The following is a 21,793-nucleotide window of genomic DNA, read 5'->3' as shown; positions in this document are numbered from 1 at the left end:
AACTCAGAACCAACGAAAAATTCGTTACGTGCAGCCGTACCTTTAGTAATCCTACTTACACAATCATCGTCACCTCGTCACCTACATTGATAAATGGTCGTCTCGTCTGTCACTTTTTAAATATTCCTGTCGTCGGGTCGCCAGAATCGTCACAAAACATGGGAGGACCCCCCTCAGTGACACTCCCGTTAACCACTAGATTATCTCGAAGGTAAGAACTCCATACAGTACTGCACATAGTAATGTTACATTTTATTGCAGATCATAACCACTAAATAGGTATTTGTTACTTTTATGGGTAGCGAATTACAAGAATTTAAAAAGCATTTTTCCAGCGTAAAATTTTGTTTTAAGTAGTTTTTTCAGTATGGGAATGGATTGATGTAATTATAGTTATTTTATATAAGAAATATTGCATTGAGATTTGAGAAAATTGACATACGTGCTCAGTCCCAGAATGCATTGACTTGTATGTCGACATATGATTAACTAAATGCTATGGTCCACTCTATATATCACTATGATATACTCTACTATGATATATTCTAGCACACGATTGACTGAAATAAAAATTATCATATCTCAATTATATGCTTGTACTTTTGGTAACAAAAACAGAAAAGTTTTTAATCACACAGATGAAAGACTACCACCATAGACGCCTACTATTATAGACTACTATCATAGACTACTAAAACACTTCAAGGCAAACGAACGACAAGTCGTAGTGTGTTGGGCGGCAAAGCCGAATGTTGCAGGTTCAAATCTAGTACAATGAAATATTTTTTAGCAACCTCCAGCTGTGTCTTTGGACAAACAGACAGAGACGGCTCTCATTGTAGTCTTGTACAACACGGGCTTAGTCTGGCTAGAATTGTAGTTGATGCTACGACATGTATACACAGGAATAATTTATGTCGGGCGTGTGCCGTTGTCAGACGTATTAAAGCAACAATAAATCCTAGTTATCCTCTAGATAACAAATGTTTGCTGGAAACGCCCTCATTACATGTGGATTTAACGCCTGCCTAGCTGACCACAAATCTCGAGAATTGAATGAGTCGAAGATTGGTTCCGTCCAATGTAGGTCAGATAGTGACAGTAACTTATTTGAAAAAAAGTTGACACGCGAATAAAAAAGGCATGCAAGTCGATCTCAATCAGTTCAACTGAGTTTAGACAATGGCAATGCGAGTACCCGTCTGTTGGCAGGCAAAGGCGGGTGCTTGACAGTGGAAAGACAGTGAAATTGCCTGATAGCTGACAATACAAGCTAGAGTATAACATTTGACCGCTGATAAGGGCGCCTAGCAGTTGACAGACTAGGCAAGTGCTTGGCAGTTGGCAGAAAAAGCAGGGTGCTTGACAGTAGATAGATGATGAGATTGTCTGATAGCTGACAAAAAAGTTCAGTGTCTGAAAATTGACAGCTGATGAGGGTACCTAAAAGTTGACAAGCTTTGCAAGTGCTTGATAGTAGACAGCTGATAAAAAAGTCTGACAGTTGAGAAGAGTTTTTGGCAGTTTATATTAATTTGTTTCGTAAAAGGTAAGTCGACATGTGGTCTAGCTAGAAGTCACCTTAGACCTACTTCATATATAGGCATTTACTTGGAAGCTTACAACTGTTAGAACTATGTTTACTGTAAACTAGTACAGGTTTTGAAATCTCTTCAATTGTTCCATCAACAGATGGAACAATTGTAATCAGATAACACTTTACAGACTACTTCTAGAACCTTCCAAACTGCGTATATAATAAAGGCCATAATATAGGTTATAATATAGGCCATAACACAAGTGGTACTTATAGTAAAAAATAGCTAAAAATACTTTTAACAATTCTTTATTTAAAAAATTTAATTAACTTCGCTTTACTCTTAAAAAATAATTTTCACATTAAATTCTGTAGTCTAAGAAAGAAAATGCTAATAAAATTGAAAAAAAGTCAAGTCAGCCCATTAGAAAAAAGGAACCTGGACCTTGCTGTGAAAAAAAGAAATTAACGCAAAAAAGCAACATTTTTCTGCACACAGATCCTTGTCACTGACCGAATTCACTGCTATATCACAGATATGAAAAGTGGGGAATTCTACAAAAAAAGTTTTTATAAAAAACCGCTGTTCAACTGTCCCGTATCTATTTCGTTCTATGTTTAGCTATTTCATTTATAATGCTTGACGAAAATCACTTAAAAGAAGAGAACAGAAACAGTTACTCCTAAAAACCATTTTCACTGAAAATGTGTTTCCCATTTTTGGATTAATTAGACATTTTATGTCAATAATGAGGCTTTTTGTCAAGCTTGTCTTCCTTACAACAATTCAGTGACCGTAGCAGGGCTTGAACCACTGACAGGGGGCGCTATCCATTACACTACAACTGCAACCTGTTTAGACAGTATCAAATAAGAAGCCTGCCCTAGCCAGCATGAAAACATTTCAGAGTCAAACCAATGCGTATTAACCGATTTTTGAGAACTAAAAGGAAATGATCTCCATACAAGCGTTCTCACCTCTGCATGAGATGCCTCCTCTTCATCCTCAGCGAGGGGCTCAAGCAGAGTCATCCTCCGCTCCATCTCCCCTTCCTCTGTGTCGTTCATCGGCCTGTGACGAACAATCAGTCGTGTCTTTGGAGCCGGGCCACCTCCTGCGAAGTCGATAGCAACTCATATACCACAAAACTAATTCTTTTCTCACTACACACGGCACAGATAAATATACTTTCAAGTTAACAATGTATAGCCCTGATTCTTCTGTTAAAATACAGGACATTAAAAGGGGTCGAACTTAACTTCTAAGAACTCTAAGCATCTACAATCTCGATATCGAAATATCGATCATAAATAGGCAATGTATATTCGCTTATGTGCTAAATATATTTAAAAAGCTTTAAGGTAACTAATAACTGGTTTAATTGGTTATCATACGCTGTGAATGATTTTTTATGTCTAAAAGTTATAAAGACTTTTTATTTGCTCGAATAAAAACCTTGATAAAGATGATAATATACATGCGCACGATTATATATACCGCAGCACGATTATATTTTCCACTAGGGGTGCACCATATCAAAGGGTGCAGTCTCATATCCTCAGTATGTAAAGTGCACCACATCATAACACGCATTTTAAAACATGCGTTTAAAATCACAACTAAGACAAAAAATGAACTTAATCGACTTTATTGAATAAAATATTCACTCTTCCAACATTTTGTCCAAAGATCTGGGTTTCTTCTCATCGTTGCTCCTATTATAGTAAAGATTATATATTATTCGATATATTATATACAATATATAAGTATATATATTATATATGCTTATATATATTATAAGGTATTACATGGTATTATTAGTCACGGGAGCATAACCTTTGGTCCATGACATCAATGATATACAGCCCCCCAAGGATAGCCGACGGCTCTCATATGGGCGGGGTTTAATGATGGAGCTCTGTTGGGATGAACCCGAACACGGCACCCGAACAAAGAAATATACTGAATAAAGCACCTTGTAAATTTACAAATATTATGAACTATAGTGGTTATTTCACTTATCTGTTGAATTCACTGCGTTGTCAAATAAATATAGTATCCCAATATCGTCACCATTATGATCAGTCAGTTGCCAGTCACAAGCATTAGTGATATTAATAGTCACAATCGTAAAAATAGCTCAAATTCGGTTTTATATTTAGATTTTGAGTATAAAAGCTACACTGCACAGCTTTGCCTGCTGTCCCATCTTATTGGCAAGGTAAAACAATGAGAGAACGATGAAAGACTGTCATTTTATATTAGGGGTGACAAAATATTAATCAAAAACTAGGAAAAAAGCCGTTGTTCGGGTAAATTATATTCAACTTTAAGCATATACTACAACTTTTACACATTTTAAAATTACTAAAAGTAGGTAATTTGAAATGTCTTATTTTGTATGGATCCATTATTTTGGTTAGGTATTACCCCTACATTGTAGAAATTCAAGGTTTACTATTGTGAACCGCGGGGTCTACTGACTGAATGAGCTAATGAACCGATAACAGTGAGTTGTGTTTTTCAAAACCTAACAAGGCAACGCGATCGCCCGCGAGAGTTGTGTTTGCTCCGAAACCCAGGCTAGCATAATCCTCACATAGCTCCATCATTAAACCCGCCCACATGACAGCCGTCGGCTATCCTTGGGGGGCTGTATATCATTGACGACATTTACAGAAACCAACGTCGATTATGAAATGGGAATATTAATCACACTTAGTTCTTAGTATTTTTATTGTTTTAGCATTCCTGTTTGATAACTCTGACATAAAAACTATTTCATAAAACGATAGAGTTATATCATCTTTTACTTTATCCGAAGCGTTTCAAACTTGGTTTGAAACATATTATATGACATTCAGCTTACCCATCATGACAGGCGGGAATATCAAGCAATTGTTATGTAAATCAGCCAGCTTTGACCGCAAGTGTCAATGCACGCGAATACAGTCAATATTTCCCCGGTACACTTGAGCCCAACTTCCCTGCATAACTGGTAGATGCTAACCACAAGCATTGTAACCGCATGTACTGTGTACAAAACTCGACACTCTATATATTGAACGTAGCAAAGAGCGCTGGCCATTGATTACCGACGCTGGAAAATAAAAGCACCTGCTCACACCTGTCTAAAGCCTGGTTCTCATATACGTCGTAAGCACGGCAACAGCACCGCAGGCTATTAGCGGTGAAATGGGAACTTATGTGCCGGGTACCGCCGGTAGTTGCCGGCGGCAACGTAATGATTCAGGGCTGTTTAAATCTTCAAACCTTCCCAAAATGCACTGTACAGGTGAAGATCACTATTATCGAAACGAAATGGTGAGCGATCATGCTATTTGATTATGCGATTATATTTAGCGATGCAGCTTTATACGTGAACAGATGCCGCCGAGCCTGGCGTAGCGAGCGCTTTGCTGCGCAAGTTACCGCCGTAATCTCGCAATCGATACGGAAACCAGGCTTTACGTTACTTGCTGAGCTTGCATTGTCACTGTTCAGAAGGCTAATGATAGGTCATGTACTAAACTTGCAATTCTATATATTGAAATGGGCAAAAAGCACTAGCCCCTGATAACTGACACCCGAAGGAAAGACCACCTGCCCGCACCTGTCTTACGCCGCTTGGTGAGACGAACTCTAGTCTCCAACTCGTTGTAACAGAACTGGCCATTCCTCTCCAGAAAGAAATACATTTCTTCATATCCTTTTGTAGCCTTATTTTTTACATTCCATGTGTACTCCCGACTTAGCATGTGGTCATATGGCTCATCGGGGCGATAGATAACGGCTACAATAAAAGTAACTGGGATACAGTGCTGACTTGGCTATTTCTCACAGCTGAAAAATACAAAGTAGTGGTAGCTAGATTTTTCATTTGAAGTCGAAAAAAATTCACACGTTCCCAGGGAATGTGTGAAAGTGCTAAAACAAAGCTTCTGATTTTCTGACACGATAAGTATTAACGATTTCTATGCAAACAAAAGTTACTGATAGCATTAATTACTAGTGACCTGTATTGACGGATAACATGGCTTTCATGTTGAATTCCTCTGTTAATGAAACAAGCTTGTACATAAAGAGCTACGAGTTCACACGCACAGTAAATCCTTGCGACTTCGCAGTTCAACTTCAGCGGCTTCTGTACTTCAGCTGGTAAAAACATCCATTAAAATTGGAATACATAAAATAAATCTCTCTCATGCTCTGACCCAGTGGCCCTCCGCGATTGTGATAACAGTCGTTGTGATGCACTGTTTTTCATGTTATGTCTTGCAAAGTGCAAAAAGGCAAGTGATTGTGCCACCCTTCATCATGCCTTTCAAATGCCCTTGACCTTCAAAATTGTCTATTGACAAAAATTTAGTTTTTTGAGATTAGGCGCATATGTGCTTAATTGTCATTGTTCACTGAAGTAATGATTATTAGTAAGCTTTTGTGAACATTTGCAGGTAATTTTTTTGTTTTATTGATATTAGGTGCACATGTGCTAAAAATTGTCTATTAAGAAAAAGAAATAAATGCTTTCAATAAAAAAGTCACTTTACTAGATATGAGTTGTTTTTACTTTGCGGATTTTTAATTATCAAAAGGGGGCCGGGTTGACCACAAAAAGTGTGGGGGGGGGGGGTTGTTACTTTCAAGAAACACAACTTTCACTCTGCGAAGAAGCTGAATGCATGAGAAAAAATAGTCTAGTTATAAAACACTCTGGTCTTAGTTTTGCCTATATAATATAGGATAGCAATGTCTTGATAGCTTCTTGACAGAGAGATGCTTAGATTTTTGATGATTTGCACAAGCAATTCTCATTGCTGTGTGTCTGAACACTGTTTTGATGTTCCGTATTCACTTATGCATCCTAAAGATATGACATATGAAATACCAGTTAAATCAAATAGTAATATAGCCAATGCTCCGACTTTGAAAACTGAGACAAGATAAAACGAATCCCAAAATTATGAGGATCTTTTGCAATTTGCAAAATGGTAATCAAATCTGGCAATCTGGAATGAATGAGTTCCTACTGCCAACAAATGCTAAATAACCATAAGCAACATACTTGGTGGCCCATTCTTTGATCTTAGACTTCAAACGTAGAAGTGGGACAGGCCTATATTCAACTCAAAGACCAACTATTTACAATGAATATAATTTAAATTATCCAGATACCTAAATTATGTTCAGAAATTCAAAGCATGATGGGTGTAACAGTCATTAAAAGGTGAGACAGATGAAGAGCCAGCAATGCAGCTATGAGCTATGCATATTATTCTTCGCTTATCCTACATGCACCTATTTATTGACCTCTTTTAACCAAGCTGAGATACATTTAGAGATAAAACTTACAAAAACTTCATGTAAGTTTATCAGAAAGTAGGAGTATTTTTTATCATTTGGATTGTTTTTTTTATGTTTGAGGTGATCTGACAGCCAGGATGTTTCAAGATTAAAATCGACAAAACCTGATCGCGGTTAAAATACTCAGATCAAGTCAAAAGCTCAGCTGAAGATTATGTGAGTAATGATGTCACTAGTCGGTATCGTTGCAATAGTTGATATTCAGATATTGTGTTGAAGGGACAACATTATGTGTCTCTATTTTGTCGGTCTCTTTACAACTGGAGACGTCACAATCACATTTTCGCTTGATCTGAGCGTTTTAACCGCGACGAAGGTTTGTCGATTTTAATCTTGAAACATCCTGGCCGTCAGACCACCTCGAACATAAAAAATAATGCAAACGATAGAGAAATACCGATACTTTCCGATGAAATCGACTAAAATTTGGTAGAACTACATCTTTAATGTTGAAAAATAAAACTCTACTTGTGCTTGAGGGAAGTATAGCCTTATAGCAAAAGCCAGAAAAGGTTCATCATCCTGCGAAATAAAAAAGTACTCTTAACAGAAAAGCCCAAAATGTAACACTCCACAGGCAACTTGCAGCCGATCAATTAACGCGAAACAGTACCACAAGGAAACATGGTCATAGTGGAGACAAAACTTTTAGTCGCTGGCAAAAAATACAATAGTCTTTACTTTAATAAAAGCCATATCCATCTGTCTGAAGCCATGCTTCGAGGTAAGAAAAAAATAATGCAACGCATGAGAATCAAACTCGGATGAGTGACGAGGTGGACTGACACACTAACCACTGCACCACGCAACCACCTCACAGCATTTAGGAATAAGTTTGCAAGCAGTTACTACACAAGACGATCTATCATGGGCCACGGGACTGCCAGCTTACTACTAGTAATAAATGCTCTTGAGTACAATGAAATTCTGTAAACCCTTCAAGCTAGCAAGGTCAATAAATAGAACATCTTGTTAGATGCCACCAACTTTCCATCAGCTGGTACTGAATTGATCTTTCATCATGAAATATAGTGAAAGGGTATCTACTAAGTCAAGAAAAATGAAAGTAAACGATACTGAATTTAAAATGTAGCTGGTGACCATGTTACAAGATTTGTGGAGTGAGAACTGCCTCTACATAAGATTGGAGATGTGGTGCTGAGTATATTGCGTGTTAAACTGCTACGAAACTTCCATTTTTACTACACTCTAGCTTGTGGTATAGCTTTGAAAAATGGCTATTAAATGATAGAGTGGAATGATGGAATGTCATCCAATTCAAAACACGACAGTGTGAAACACCTAAAAATCCGATAACAATAAACCATGGAAACAGGTGCAAGAAGAAAGAGACCCGGCAAAAAAACCTGCTTGTTATTAATGCTCAATAAATCTCACAAAGACCTATTGTTTCTTCATCAAATGCTCAGACTCTTATCTAGCTTGCTCTTTGATTAGCTCATGACGTCTTCTCATTGATCTCCACCACAATCATGCTCCATCTAAAGTCGGGCATTAAATGTTTCGTTTGAGACCACAAGCTAGCCACTAAGAATAAATTGGAATTACCTAATATCAGTTTTGAATGATGGCCTTGCATAATATTGTAGTAGATTTTATCGCAACATATCAGTATTTTTGTATGTTCCATGTTATCGCAACATATCAGTAGTTTTGTATGTTCCATGTTATCGCAACATATCAGTATTTTTGTATGTTCCATGTTATCGCAACATATCAGTAGTTTTGTATGTTCCATGTTATCGCAACATATCAGTATTTTTGTATGTTCCATGTTATCGCAACATATCAGTATTTTTGTATGTTCCATGTTATCGCAACATATCAGTAGTTTTGTATGTTTCATGTTATCGCAACATATCAGTATTTTTGTATGTTCCATGTTATCGCAACATATCAGTATTTTTGTATGTTCCATGTTATCGCAACATATCAGAATTTTTGTATGTTCTATGTTATCGCAACATATCAGTATTTTTGTATGTTCCATGTTATCGCAACATATCAGTATTTTTGTATGTTCCATGTTATCGCAACATATCAGTATTTTTGTATGTTCCATGTTATCGCAACATATCAGTATTTTTGTATGTTCCATGTTATCGCAACATATCAGTATTTTTGTATGTTCCATGTTATCGCAACATATCATTATTTTTGTATGTTCCATGTTATCGCAACATATCAGTATTTTTGTATGTTCCATGTTACTGCAGGGATGTTTCAAGATTAAAATCAACAAAACTTGATTGTGGTTAAAATTCTCAGATCGAGTGAAAGTGTGGTAATGATGTCACCAGTTATCATTCCTATAGTTGATATCGGATATTGCGTTCAGGTTGCAGCGTTACGCGTCTCTACTTAGCCAGTTTCTTTGCCGAAGTGCGACTATAAAGGTCATAATCACACCCTGACGTCATTGAAACATCCTGGCAGTCAGATCACCTCAAACACCAGAAACAATCACAAATGATAGAATCCTAACACTTTCTGATGAAATCTACCAAAATTTGGTAGTTCATCGTTAACCACTCGGTAAATAGCCGGAGCATCGGACCTGATCTAACTCCTTTTCTATCCTAGCCAAGAAATGTACGAGTGTGATTGATGAATGAATGAATGTGGGATTAGAGCAGAGTAAATAGAACCAATCAACAGAATCGTCTGAAGAGCGGAGATGAGATTTGGCAGAAGAGATTAGGAGGTTGATGAATTAATGATTGTAGATGTTCAAATGTACGATTGAGCCCAACCCAGGAGCTAGCCGGCAGCCTCTAATCATAAAATAAGCGAATTGAAAAAAGCTCGCAAAAGTGAGAAAAATCTGTTGCAAAAATAATTTCCACAACTGCTATTACAATGATTAATTGTGAGCAGTTAAAATCTTGAGATAATTTCCAAGACTTCAACTTGCGTGGATGTAACTACCACGGAGACACAGCTTATTTAAAAAACCTTTCCCATGCAAGTTGAAAGACACCAATTTAAAGATATAAGCGTAGTTTCATCTTGCTGGCAGGAACCTAAGACAAGCGAAATGAAGTGGGAGCCGACACTATTTAAGCTGTAGGTGCAGGCGGTCAGCGTAAGAGTTGGGAGTTGTTCAACTTTCACAATGAGCTACAGACAAAACCTACCCATAATGCATTGTACAGCATGTAAATTAGGTTAGATTTTTCAAGACATTGTGGAAACTATACTTATCAGATTTTTCTTTATTGACAAAAGGAATTTTCAAAATGGCCTTGACACGCTACAACAGTTTGACCTTGCAATCACCGACGAAACAGCTATATGATAAAATAAACTTTTCGCTGTGATATTTCGCTGCATAAAAATTCCGTCGGTGTCCTGGAGCCAACCTAGGATCCAGTTTAAATCTGGAGAAAAATCGCCAAATGAAATGGCAAGTGTAAAATTTTGCAATAGATCCAACTACTGGATGATAAAACTCAGGCCCTGTTGTTAGGGTTTAAGGCCGGGCCACACATATTGTGTAATTTCAACTAATCTGGGAAATTCCATTCGTACGAAAGTTCTGACCTGCCACACGGAGTTTCCCCACGACGGATTCGTCCGAAACTAACTTTCAACTAGCCAATCATAACGCAGTGATAAATTGAAGCCGATTCCGTTTCAATCATTTGCTTCAGTACAAACATGCGGGTCAGATCTAAAAAAGATAACGATTTGTGAGTTTCTAGTCGCAATTCCTAATTCCTAAAATCGGTTCCGGAATGTACACGTAAATTAATTTCGGCGCCTACAATATAACTGCGCATTAATAAGGTCGTTTCTACGCAACTACAAAACTGCTAATGCTAGTTGCACTGAGTAGTTGTAGTAGGCTGTTGTTGTAAATGGTTTTAGTATACTTTTGAATAGAGCTTGTACATTGATAATATTATCACAAACTATTACGTATGTACTACATTGCAAAACGGTTATTTTGTATTTTATATGACTACAGCAAGTTTTGGCTTGCCCACAAAACCGTTTTACTTTTTCTTTTAATTACAATACAAATTTGAACCTGACTTTTCAGCAATTATTAGCCTAGCTACAAAACAGTTATATTTCTATTAAATACATATTGGAACCTGACTTTTCAGCAAATATTATACTAGCTACAAAACAGTTATATTTCTATTAAATAAATCCATTACGTCCATGGTACTACTGATTACATATAATCGCCAACACAGTACACAGTTTTCAAACCGAGTTAGGAACTGCGGGCTAGAAACTCGCAAATCGTTATCTTTTTTAGATATGACCAAACATGCGCAAAAGAAAACGGCCTTCAACATTCAACTAACCTTTTCAACCGACCAATCAAACAACGATTCGTAGGAATTTCTGACGTTTCGTCCAATTCAGGATTCGTTCATCGTGCGCAACCAACGATGGACGAATTCATCCAAATGTCAATTCGTACGAATCGTTTCGTCCAAATTTCGCCGATTTCGTGAAAACTTTGTCTCGTGTGGCCCTACCTTTACCGTTTCGACTTCGCACCAATCGTCAATTAGTTTCCTATCCGAATGCTGCTTGACATAGTTAAGGAGCACATAAATAGTAGTTATATATTCTTAAAATCTGCTACTATTTACTGTTATTGTTACTAGTGTTAATTCTAATATTCTTAGAAATCTTAAAACGGGTAGACCGATCCTCAATGACTGACACCCTTATTGAAAAAAGTCTGCCAGAACAAGGACTGTCTTCCACATCAACTATTACTCTAGCGACTACCCGTATGTGATGATAGTGAAATCGAAGAAAACATAGACTCTGCTAGAATGATGTAACCAAGAGGAATTTAGAATGAAAGCAGATCAAAACAAATTCATGGCAGACAACTGCTTGCAATCGAGCTCATTGAAGATCTGCAATCGTACGTAAGCCACCGCCATAGACAGTCTTAAGCCTAGTTCCCATATGACAGCGCAAATACCGGCAATAGCACCGCAGGCTATCGGTGGTGAAATGTGAACCTACGCGCAGAGTACCTATCGCGGGTAGTTCCCGGAGGTCAACGCAAAATTTCTGCGCTGTTCAACTTTCGTAAATAGCCGCAGGCAAAGCCTTCCCAAAATTCATTGTGCAGGCGAAGGTCAGCATTTGTGTAACTGCATGGTGTGCAAAGATTTTAACGCGATTATTAGCGATGCAGTTTTATGTGAACATTACCCGCCGAGCCTAGCACCGCAAGGACTTTGCTGCGCGAGATTACCGCCGGGGTCTCGTAATCTATATGGAAACCAGGTTTTAGAGCGCGAGAATTGAAGAGAGAGAACAGATTCTATTAGCTACAGGTAAACGGCAAACAGTCTCACAGGAATAAAGCAATCATTGTAACACAATTTATTTTAGTATTTTGTGTGATGTAACAATTGTGCCTCAAATAGAGAAGAGTTTCTCAAAAACTAAGACAACGAGATACTACATGGCTTTGGACCCAATTGAAGAACTGGCAGTGCCGGACAGCACTATTCTTCAGCCTGCTGCCATTTTTTCATGTCAACAAACCAAATCTTCAACAATTGTGAAATTACCTCCTTGAGGCGTAGCAATTGTTTCTCTGCAACGAACCACTAGGTAATCCCCTATTCCAAAACTTAAAATTTTAGACATTGAAAAGAGCAAAGAGCACTGGTGGTACGATGAGTGGTAACCTGAAATACATGAGTGGTAGTACACAAGTCTTAGTACGAATTTCTGTAAGAATACTTTTTTCTGCTGTCGGTATAGTTATACAAGAAGATATATATCAACATCATTGATAAGACAATGCGCAAATTGAAAGTAAAACGACAGCGCTGTCTTTCTGTTTACAAAATATCTACAATGCCTCAAAATAAGCACGTTTGATGATTGCTTGCTGCAAACATGATCAATATGTTTAGACCATGTTTAGACCATCATCGCTTATGATGAAATTAAGCAGTTGTGTTAATCTCCTATGAAACAGAATGCTACCACATGTAAATTGAAAGATACATAATCCATATTGAAATGATTGATCAACAAAAAGTGTGACTCGTACATATGGATCTTTATACGATCTGTTGTACATCACTGAAAAATTTTATTGGTATCAGAATTATACTCTCTTTCAGCAAGGCGATGTAAACAGTGTCATTAGCATACGAAGTATTTAACAGGGGCGCTGTAGGCAAGTAACTAAGCCTCCTAAGAAATCAAGGATTACTAGTCGGCCAATTGTTCTTACGTTTCATAACAACATACGCAACAAAGCACTATTTGATAAGGAAAGAGCAGTTACATTTTAAGATTTAAAACCCCATCACAAGAGGCTTCCATGATATCATCATTTCTAAACTTAGATTTGAAGTGCCTTAAGCTCGAATAAAAAAGTTATTAGTGAGTCAAGAAACCACGAGGGTGAATGGATCTACTGCCATATAAACAGAATGAAAAAATCATAAATAAGCATGGAAGTTAGAAATTGCAAAATGGACTTGCAGTAATTCCTCGTCACTTCGCGGCTTACCTTTTGCGGTTTCAATACTTGGCAGTTAAAAAATTACGAACAAAGGAAAATTAATAACAAAAACATTAAAATATATAAATATAGATACATAAAATACATTTAGAAACATGTGACTTCTTTCTCACAACGAACCCAGTTAACCACATGCACGCATATTTAGACCAGATGATGTCTGAGCTATGCTATGACTCAAGTTGAAATATAAACTGAAAGTCAATCAAGATAACTTACAATTATTAACTTAACTTCAATTTACTTATTATATAGAAAATAAATACAATATGTTTAGAAAGTTTAGGTGTTCTGGTGTTAAAATTTGGCTTGTACATACAATTTGAAGAAAGTAGCTTTCATTTCACTTATCACAGAGGATGCCGGTTCCTATAAACCGTGCAAAGTAAGGGGTTTCCGTATTCTTTAAAATTATGTATCGATTGGTAATGACTGCGTTAATGCAGTTCTTCCTTGCAGACATTCTTAATAATCCTAAAAACTCATTCAAGTGTCAGAAGTGCTCTGACTCTCGGTAGGCGAAGAGGTTTGTAGGAAAACTTCAAGTCCAACCGGCTTACCTAACAGCAAGTACATTCGAATTTAAAATGTTGAGATGTGACAACTCCAAAAGAAACACAACATCTGGTTATGAGGCAATAAACAAGAGTTGACCAATTGCAGGGCATCAAAAATGTTAAGAAAAAAACTAACTTGCTAAAAATACTTATAATTATTTATGATGTAGCTGGGAAGAAATGGTTCAAGTGGACACTACTTCTGCTTCCCTAGTTATTTTAACAGTATTGTTGTATATAAAAACAACTGGAGCAATCTCGAAAGTGAAAAGTTATTTAAACTCTTTTGTAACTAATGGGTAGAACAGCTTTTGATTGGATGAGTTAAGTTTATAAACAATGATTTACAAAGTTCGCTCGGAAACACCCAACCCATAGACTTACCACAGATATAGACATGTACCATATACATAAACTAGGAGAACAAGATTTAACAGAAAAAGTGGTCAGATATCAGACAGATTTTGCCTTGCAATGTCTATACACGGAATATTGAAAATTCTTTAGAAAATTAAAAAGCATTTTCATTCTTACCAATCGCACTACCATGTCGATGTCGTTGTAAAATTGTCTTCACATCGTACAATTGTCTAAAGAGTGCATTAGATTACTAGTAAAACCAGTAAAATAATAGCAATACCCTGCAATTCCATGACAAGCTTTCCTTTTAAAGAAAGTGTTTTTCTGAAAAATTGTACGTACAATTAGCCTTATCCTCTTCTCTCTTAGCCATAGATTCATCAGTTGGAAGAAAGTAAGCCACAAACTGCTCTCCACTCTCATCCTTCATACCTGTAGATGAAACACAGTTTATCAGCCTTTTTTATCATACCTTATTTGCATGGAACTACATAACAGAATCGTCGGATTTATCTTCTCTACTTTGTAGAGCACACAACTCCAAACTATCTATACAAATTCTGATGGTTTTGTCCAAGGTCGTATCTTTGTAGATGACAAATGCCCTGTGTGCCATTCCAACCAGTAACCAGCTTGGCTTTCCATATTAGATTAGAACTAGCGTAGTAACACTTTGAAGATACATATATACATGTATAAATATATATGTAAACATTTATATATACGCATATATATGTATATATGCATATATATGTATATACGCATATATATATATATAAATGTATATATAAGCTTGTTTGTATACTATATACAAACATATACCGTAAGTCCTTATGCTCAAGCCACGCGACTTGTGCTCAAAACCAGATGACTCACGAAAGAAAAAATAATCCTCCAACAAGCCGCGTATGCCCACAGACCGCGGCTAATGACTGAGGTTTTGTCGTCCTTGACCCCCTTCAGGAGCGAGAGTGTTGAGAAGAGTGTCGCTATACTCCCATTCTCTTGAATAAGAAAACAGGCTACATCAGTACGCGTGAAAAGAACTTTCTTTTACTTCCAAGTTCGAATTAAAATTCCTAAACCCTTGCATCAAGAACTTACTTGCCATGTCTCAGCTAGATTTTTATTGCGCTGTTAAAGGCTTCACGTTTATGGAAAGATGCGGTCAGGAAAGAAACGGTTTTAATGACCTATGACTGTGGTGAGTTAAACATTAGCGATAAATTCTTCGTTAGTCTAAAGTATTCCATCAACATGACCTTGAAAATAAACGAGTAACTTGCAAAAAACCCGTACATAAAAATGTATCATGGCTGCGATTCTATGGCTATAGCGTGGAACTGAGCAGAGACCGCATTTATCGAGAAGCCGCCCTAAGCTTCATGTAAGTTTTAAAAACTTGGCTTTAGCCGCGACCTCTGACTTTGAACCAGAAGCCGCGCCCAACGACAAACCGCGCGGCTTGAGCATAAGGACTTACGGTACTATAATAGTATATGTTTAGTATAGTATATGTATAGTATATATGCGTGTGTATATATACCATAAAACCTATATTTGAACGCCACCTTTATGTGAACGGCATCTCTAATTGACCGCCACTTTGACATTCTTCGATCTTTACGAACCCATAATAACAAGTGATCGGTAATGATACAATTAATACAAACTGATAAAATAAAATTCATGAATAAATTGAATTATTAATAACAAGCAGTGAATAGAAGTATGTGTGTGTAAAAAATGTTACTGTTGCAGCAGAAGCTATCACTCAAAACTGTGAATACGACAATACCGGTACCTCTTGATACTGGTACAAATGTAAAATTGAGATATCAGTCTGCCTTAGTCTAATACTTTGTCTGACCGAACGGAGAGAGTGTAGAAGCAATTCTTACTTGAGACAATACAATTGTCCACATGAAAAGGATTTATCCTTTACAGATTTAGCGATCAAATCTAAGAGAGAGCGAGCATTGTCTCTTTCATGAGTTGTGTGAGGGATTTCGGCGAATAGCATATCGGCATTTTCGTTATCCTGACGTATTCAGCACACCGACTGCCAAATATAAGAACAACCTCCACCCCGTCATGCATATCACTGCGCCTCTCGGAAAGGATGGTTAGTCCTTTGGAAGGCTTGTTGTCCTTTGCGAGAGCTTCGCAATGTCTGAAAATCACCGGACAACTCGATACTGCAAATAGGTGATTCGCGATATATCGCAGTATTATTATTATGTGAAAAACTTGCGAATTTTGGTTAATATTTTTTGTATTATTTAACTTAAAAAGAAACCGTTTTGTGTTGTGATAATTAAAAATTTTTATTGTGCGTGGAAGGCCATGGAATGAGCTTATTATAAGACTAGGAGGCCCTATTATAAGACTATTATATATATTATATATATATAATATATATAATATATATATATAATATGTCGATTTATATTACACCTGAGAATGTTCAGAGTGAGTGATTCAGGAAATAAAATGCATGGACCTTTTAGTCTTATAATAAGCTCATTAATTATTATATATTAATTATTGTATACCTTAAATATTTTATGTATCAAATATAATAAAATTGTATATAATATTACATTCTTATATATAAAATAAAATATTACAGTATGTTATTGTTATGCTATGTTGCGCAATTTATGTATTACATCATAATTATCACATTATCTTATAATATTTATTATATATTATTTTTGTCATAATATTGATTATGATATTATTTCTCCATATCATCTTTATAAGCTAGTGTAAATAAGAGTGGTTGATCCACAACTGGCATCAACTGAGATAGCCATGTTTCTGAATTGAATATATAATATAATCGCGTATATAATATATATATATAATATATATATTATATACGCGATTATATTGTTTATACAATTGGTGATATATCTTTAAATGTTGGCAATTTTCAGACTTTCCACCTCAAAAATCGTCACAAACTAATTAAATCGCCATATCGCGAAGGTCCACTCACTGTCTGATGATGGTACATAATGTAGAGGTAATGTACTCCTCTCATACTAGTGAGCCAGTTCAGTCATGCTCACACCACTCTTATGTTTTCTATTACTCTATGACTATCGGTTCTCATCACACACCTATCCTATCCCTATCCGGCACTGGCTTGGTTTGTTCATTGTTTACTGTTAGACCTATTCATAGATATATAAAACTTATAAATCTATTCATAGATATATAAGGTTTATATATCTATGGACCTATTGTTTATTCCCATAATTCTGCACTAATTAACACACAAAACAAATGCAAACTGATCAGATGAGAAATGGCGAGTGATGCTATTCTAATAACCAGCAAACTTGCATCTCAAATTTGTCTTACGCCTCAAGGCAAAAACTTGCCCATGTCTCAAATCACTTGTATGAGGTCGGAACCAAAAGTTCCCGGAATGGAGTTGTATTCTCATGCATATTCGCATGATAGAAAACCCCATTGCGGGGTTGGCTGGGGAACACCTCTGGGGTGTTGTCACAAAATTTTAGGTTGCTATGACAACGCGTTCTCATGTGAGCTGATGATATGTCAAGATCAGTTCGGTGCTTCCGTCGTTTTTTAACAAATATATCGTCGTGTCTAATCAATCGGAACAGCGTATTTGCATTAAATTTTGTGTGAAATTAGGGAAACAAGTACTCAGACAGTTGAAATATTAACTATTGCTTTTAGAGGTGCTGGTCTAAAGAAAGTACAAATTTTTGAGTGATACAAATGTTTTTGTGAAGGTAGAAACAGCACTGAAGATGACGCGAGGTCTGGCAGACCAGCGTTGGCAAGAACCTGCTCGTAAATTGACAGCGTGGGGTCACTAGTCATGCCAGATCGACGTTTAACCATAGGAGATATCTGGAGAGACTGGACTTAGTTTTAGAACTGTTCAACAAATTTTAACTGACAATTTAGACATTTTAAACGATTTTTTAACAATTTAATGAGTCGCAGCAAAGTCTGTGCCAAGCTTGCTAACTGATGACCAAAACGAGCTCAGGATGCACGTTTGCAACGATTTTAAGGAAGCTTTCAGGAATGATCAAAACTTCATTCTAAAGGTTGTAATATCCTTGTTTTCCCTAATTTCACACAAAAATTAATGCAAATGCGCTATTCTGGTTTATTAGACATGACAATAATTTTTTTTAATCGACGGAAGCATCTGACAGACCTTGACATATCACCGGCTCACATGAGAACGCATTGTCCTAGCAGCTTAAAATTATGTGACAAAACTCCAGAGGTGTTCACCAGCCAACCCTGCAATGGGTTTTTCCAACGTGTGAGTATGCACGAGTATACAACTCCATTCCGGAAACTTTTGGATCAGACCTCGTTTGTTGAAGTATGACTGTATATAAATTATCGCTTTTTGTTTGTCTACAGAAGAGAAGAGTGCACTACTGACTCACCTCTGATCATAGCTTGAGACATTTTATTACATGCAGCACCTGGCTGGGGGGACGGATCAGAGTCGAACATAACCTGTCCAACATGAAAATTATACTGTAGGTGTGATATCACTGGTTAAGAAAGATAAGAGGTCAGCTAGAGGTCAGTTAAGAGGTTTGCTAGAAAGCATTTGCTGTTAAATTAATATAAACAAATACATATTAGAAAAAATATTAGAACAGATACAAATAACATACAATATAATATATAATAAATATAAATATTTATAATATTAATAATAGATAAGATATTAATACAATAGATAAAAAGAATAGACAAAAATTTGAAAATCGCAGAGATTCCAGCGGTCTATGAATTTTTGGTGTCACTTTTTAGCACCGCTAATTTTACATTCAGAAAATTATTTATTGCTTATTATTTATTAATTATTTATTGCTTATTATTTATTAATTATTTATGCTTATAAACAGCAAATAAATAAAATGAATATATTAGCAAAAGCATTATTTTATCCATGAAACTTCACAAATAATACCTTTTTCCTTGAAAAATAAAGAAAATAAATTGAAATCTATTTGAATTGGGTGAATTTCATTTAGTATTATAGTGTAGAGTCAATAGCTTCAAATGATGAGCTGATGATTGGTTGCTGGTTTATTTCATTCACCATCTTCAGTGTGAACTCTTCATTTACATAAATTTTATGTTCACATCGCCACATCGTTAATTGAAGGATCTCATGAACTGCATCTGACCAATACATACAATGTAAATGTAGCCGGTATGTAAAAACATTTATCTCCCACTTTACTTACAATTTGTTGAGCCGTAAGTCACGACGAAAGATGAACAAATTCTGAACTTTTAACTTGCGCCATAAATCTTCATGGCAAAATTTCATGCACCAATTAAGTTCCATTCCGAGATTCTAGTGTTAATTGAAAAAAAACAAACCTGGGCAAATGGAAACTTCCACATGGTAAAATCAGGAAAGACATCCAAAACAGCTTCTGCAGTGACACCAGGTTTGCTGTGATGCTTCTTGGGTAAATCTACAAAAACATGCTATAACAACTGAAGGGAGACGAACGCTGCAATATCCACATAAGGCTGGCCTGCTTCATCTAACTGGCTTCGCTAACTAAACGAGAATGATAACCGATAAGCCTGAACACTATTTTGAACGATATTAAATATTATATATTAAATAAAACAAAATTTTGCCTCCCAAATGTTCCCAAGCATCTATTATGGCTGAAGTTATGCAACATGTCAATTGAGCAAGCTGGCAATTCTTGTTTAATCCCAAAAAAGATAACAGACTAAAGGGATGGTCACACGAGAGCTGAAACGAACTAAACGGTGTAAAACGACATCGGTGGCAGCTGTAAACTGCTCGACAGAAGACATTTCTGGTTGAAACGAACCATTTCGGTCCTACTGGAAATTTTGTGGTCGAACCCTTGCCCTTATTGGTTGGTTAAAATTCTAGTGAGCACACGCCACATTTCTCTTTGCGTGCGTGTGAGCAAAAATGGGACAATCTTTTTATTTCGTTAAATAAACAACATGAAACAATTTACGACAAGGATCACCCGGACTTGTGATTGTGTTGCATAAATGTAAAATGTTGCACTCAAGTTTTGCATAAATTTAAGAGAATGGTTGTGGTTTTCTTTCGTGTAGAATAGAAGTAATGTGTCATACTCATCCTGATGAAGAATCGTTGACTGATTTATTTTTAATGTAAAACCACAGTACTATGATAAAGACTGTTTTTGTTTGTTATGTACTCAGCATAGAAAAACATTCATATGTTAACAAAAAATATAATTTTGTTGATGGGAAGGGTTGGCAAAATCTTTGTATCGAGTGATTTATTTTGAGCAGCTGAACGATCTTCTGATAAATCTGCTGCGTAATTATAATTAATAGTTGTTCCTCAAAGTTTTTTGTTTACAATAGAAATATTTAGCTCAAATACATAAAAACTACCAATGAAACAGTGTGCTGTCTTCATGCGTATGGTATCTAGGAAGCGAAATGACTTCGGATACCGTGTGACATGTGGCTTAGCTGAAGCGAAGTAAAACAACCTCCGAACCAAACCAAAGTCGGTTCGGCCATCGTGTGACCACGGCTTAAGACATAACCGATTTAACGATGCAATAAGCTGCAAGATTTCGTCGACTCAAATTACGAAGTTAAAAGGAGGACAATACCTAAAACAGTGTTTCTCTACTAAGCCTTTCCACGATAACAACCCTGTTATAGAATTCAACCCAGATATAGAGCCCTGGCTATCAAATTCAAGTGTTCACCTTTAACAATAATTCTTAAATTCAGTAAAAAGACGACAACTTCAAAAAAAATAGTGTTTCTATACTAAGCCATTCCCGGATAACAATACTGATATAGAATTCCACCCGAATATAGCCCCCAGGGCTAATAAATTTAAGTTTTCACCTTTAACAAGAATTCCTAAACTCCGTTAAAAAGAAGACAACTTTCAAAATAATGTGTCTGTACTAAGCCTCTCCCCAGATAGCAAGACTGCCAAAGGGCAAATGACCCTCACCTTTGACAGCCTGGAATGTCCTCTCAATAGTTCTGAGCTGACTCTCCCTGTCTTTGTACAAGTCGTCAGGGTTGAACAGTTTCTTTATGTTAAAACCAACTTTAGCCTCAGCTTTCTCAGATTTAAACTGAGTTCTGTAGTACTCTGAGGCGATATACTCTGTTTTCCTGTCAAGAAATTCTTTCTTTTCATGATTCTAGCCAAGTACAACATCTAATACTTGGGTCTTTTTTCTTATCTTTTAACCAAAAGCACTTATGGTGAAGTAAACACCTCTTCCTAAAATCCTAAACAATCTTTACTATAATAAGAGCCGGGTTCATTAATCTATCACATTAATCTACCTCATTAATCTATCACATTAATCTACCTCATTAATCTATTTCATTAATCT

At 36.4% G+C, this 21,793-nt stretch overlaps 1 protein-coding gene across 1 annotated transcript in view; it reads right to left on the bottom strand.

Annotated features, from left to right (window-relative positions):
- The window catches only part of LOC137397044 (RNA polymerase II-associated factor 1 homolog), a 37,900-nt gene that overhangs the window by 6,279 nt on the left and 9,828 nt on the right, over positions 1 to 21,793 (bottom strand). The window contains exons 3-8 of the mRNA XM_068083328.1: positions 21,400 to 21,566; positions 19,776 to 19,873; positions 18,821 to 18,893; positions 14,712 to 14,801; positions 5,152 to 5,331; positions 2,516 to 2,652 (exon numbers count right to left, since the gene is read on the bottom strand). Coding sequence (XP_067939429.1) covers positions 2,516 to 2,652; positions 5,152 to 5,331; positions 14,712 to 14,801; positions 18,821 to 18,893; positions 19,776 to 19,873; positions 21,400 to 21,566 — 745 coding nt within the window. The remainder of the gene's footprint in view (positions 1 to 2,515; positions 2,653 to 5,151; positions 5,332 to 14,711; positions 14,802 to 18,820; positions 18,894 to 19,775; positions 19,874 to 21,399; positions 21,567 to 21,793) is intronic.

This window comes from Watersipora subatra, chromosome 5 (assembly GCF_963576615.1).
Source record: "Watersipora subatra chromosome 5, tzWatSuba1.1, whole genome shotgun sequence".
NCBI classification, from domain to species: domain Eukaryota; kingdom Metazoa; phylum Bryozoa; class Gymnolaemata; order Cheilostomatida; family Watersiporidae; genus Watersipora; species Watersipora subatra.
The sequence above is the reverse complement of the archived record's forward strand: the minus strand, read 5'-3'. Positions and strand labels throughout refer to the sequence as shown.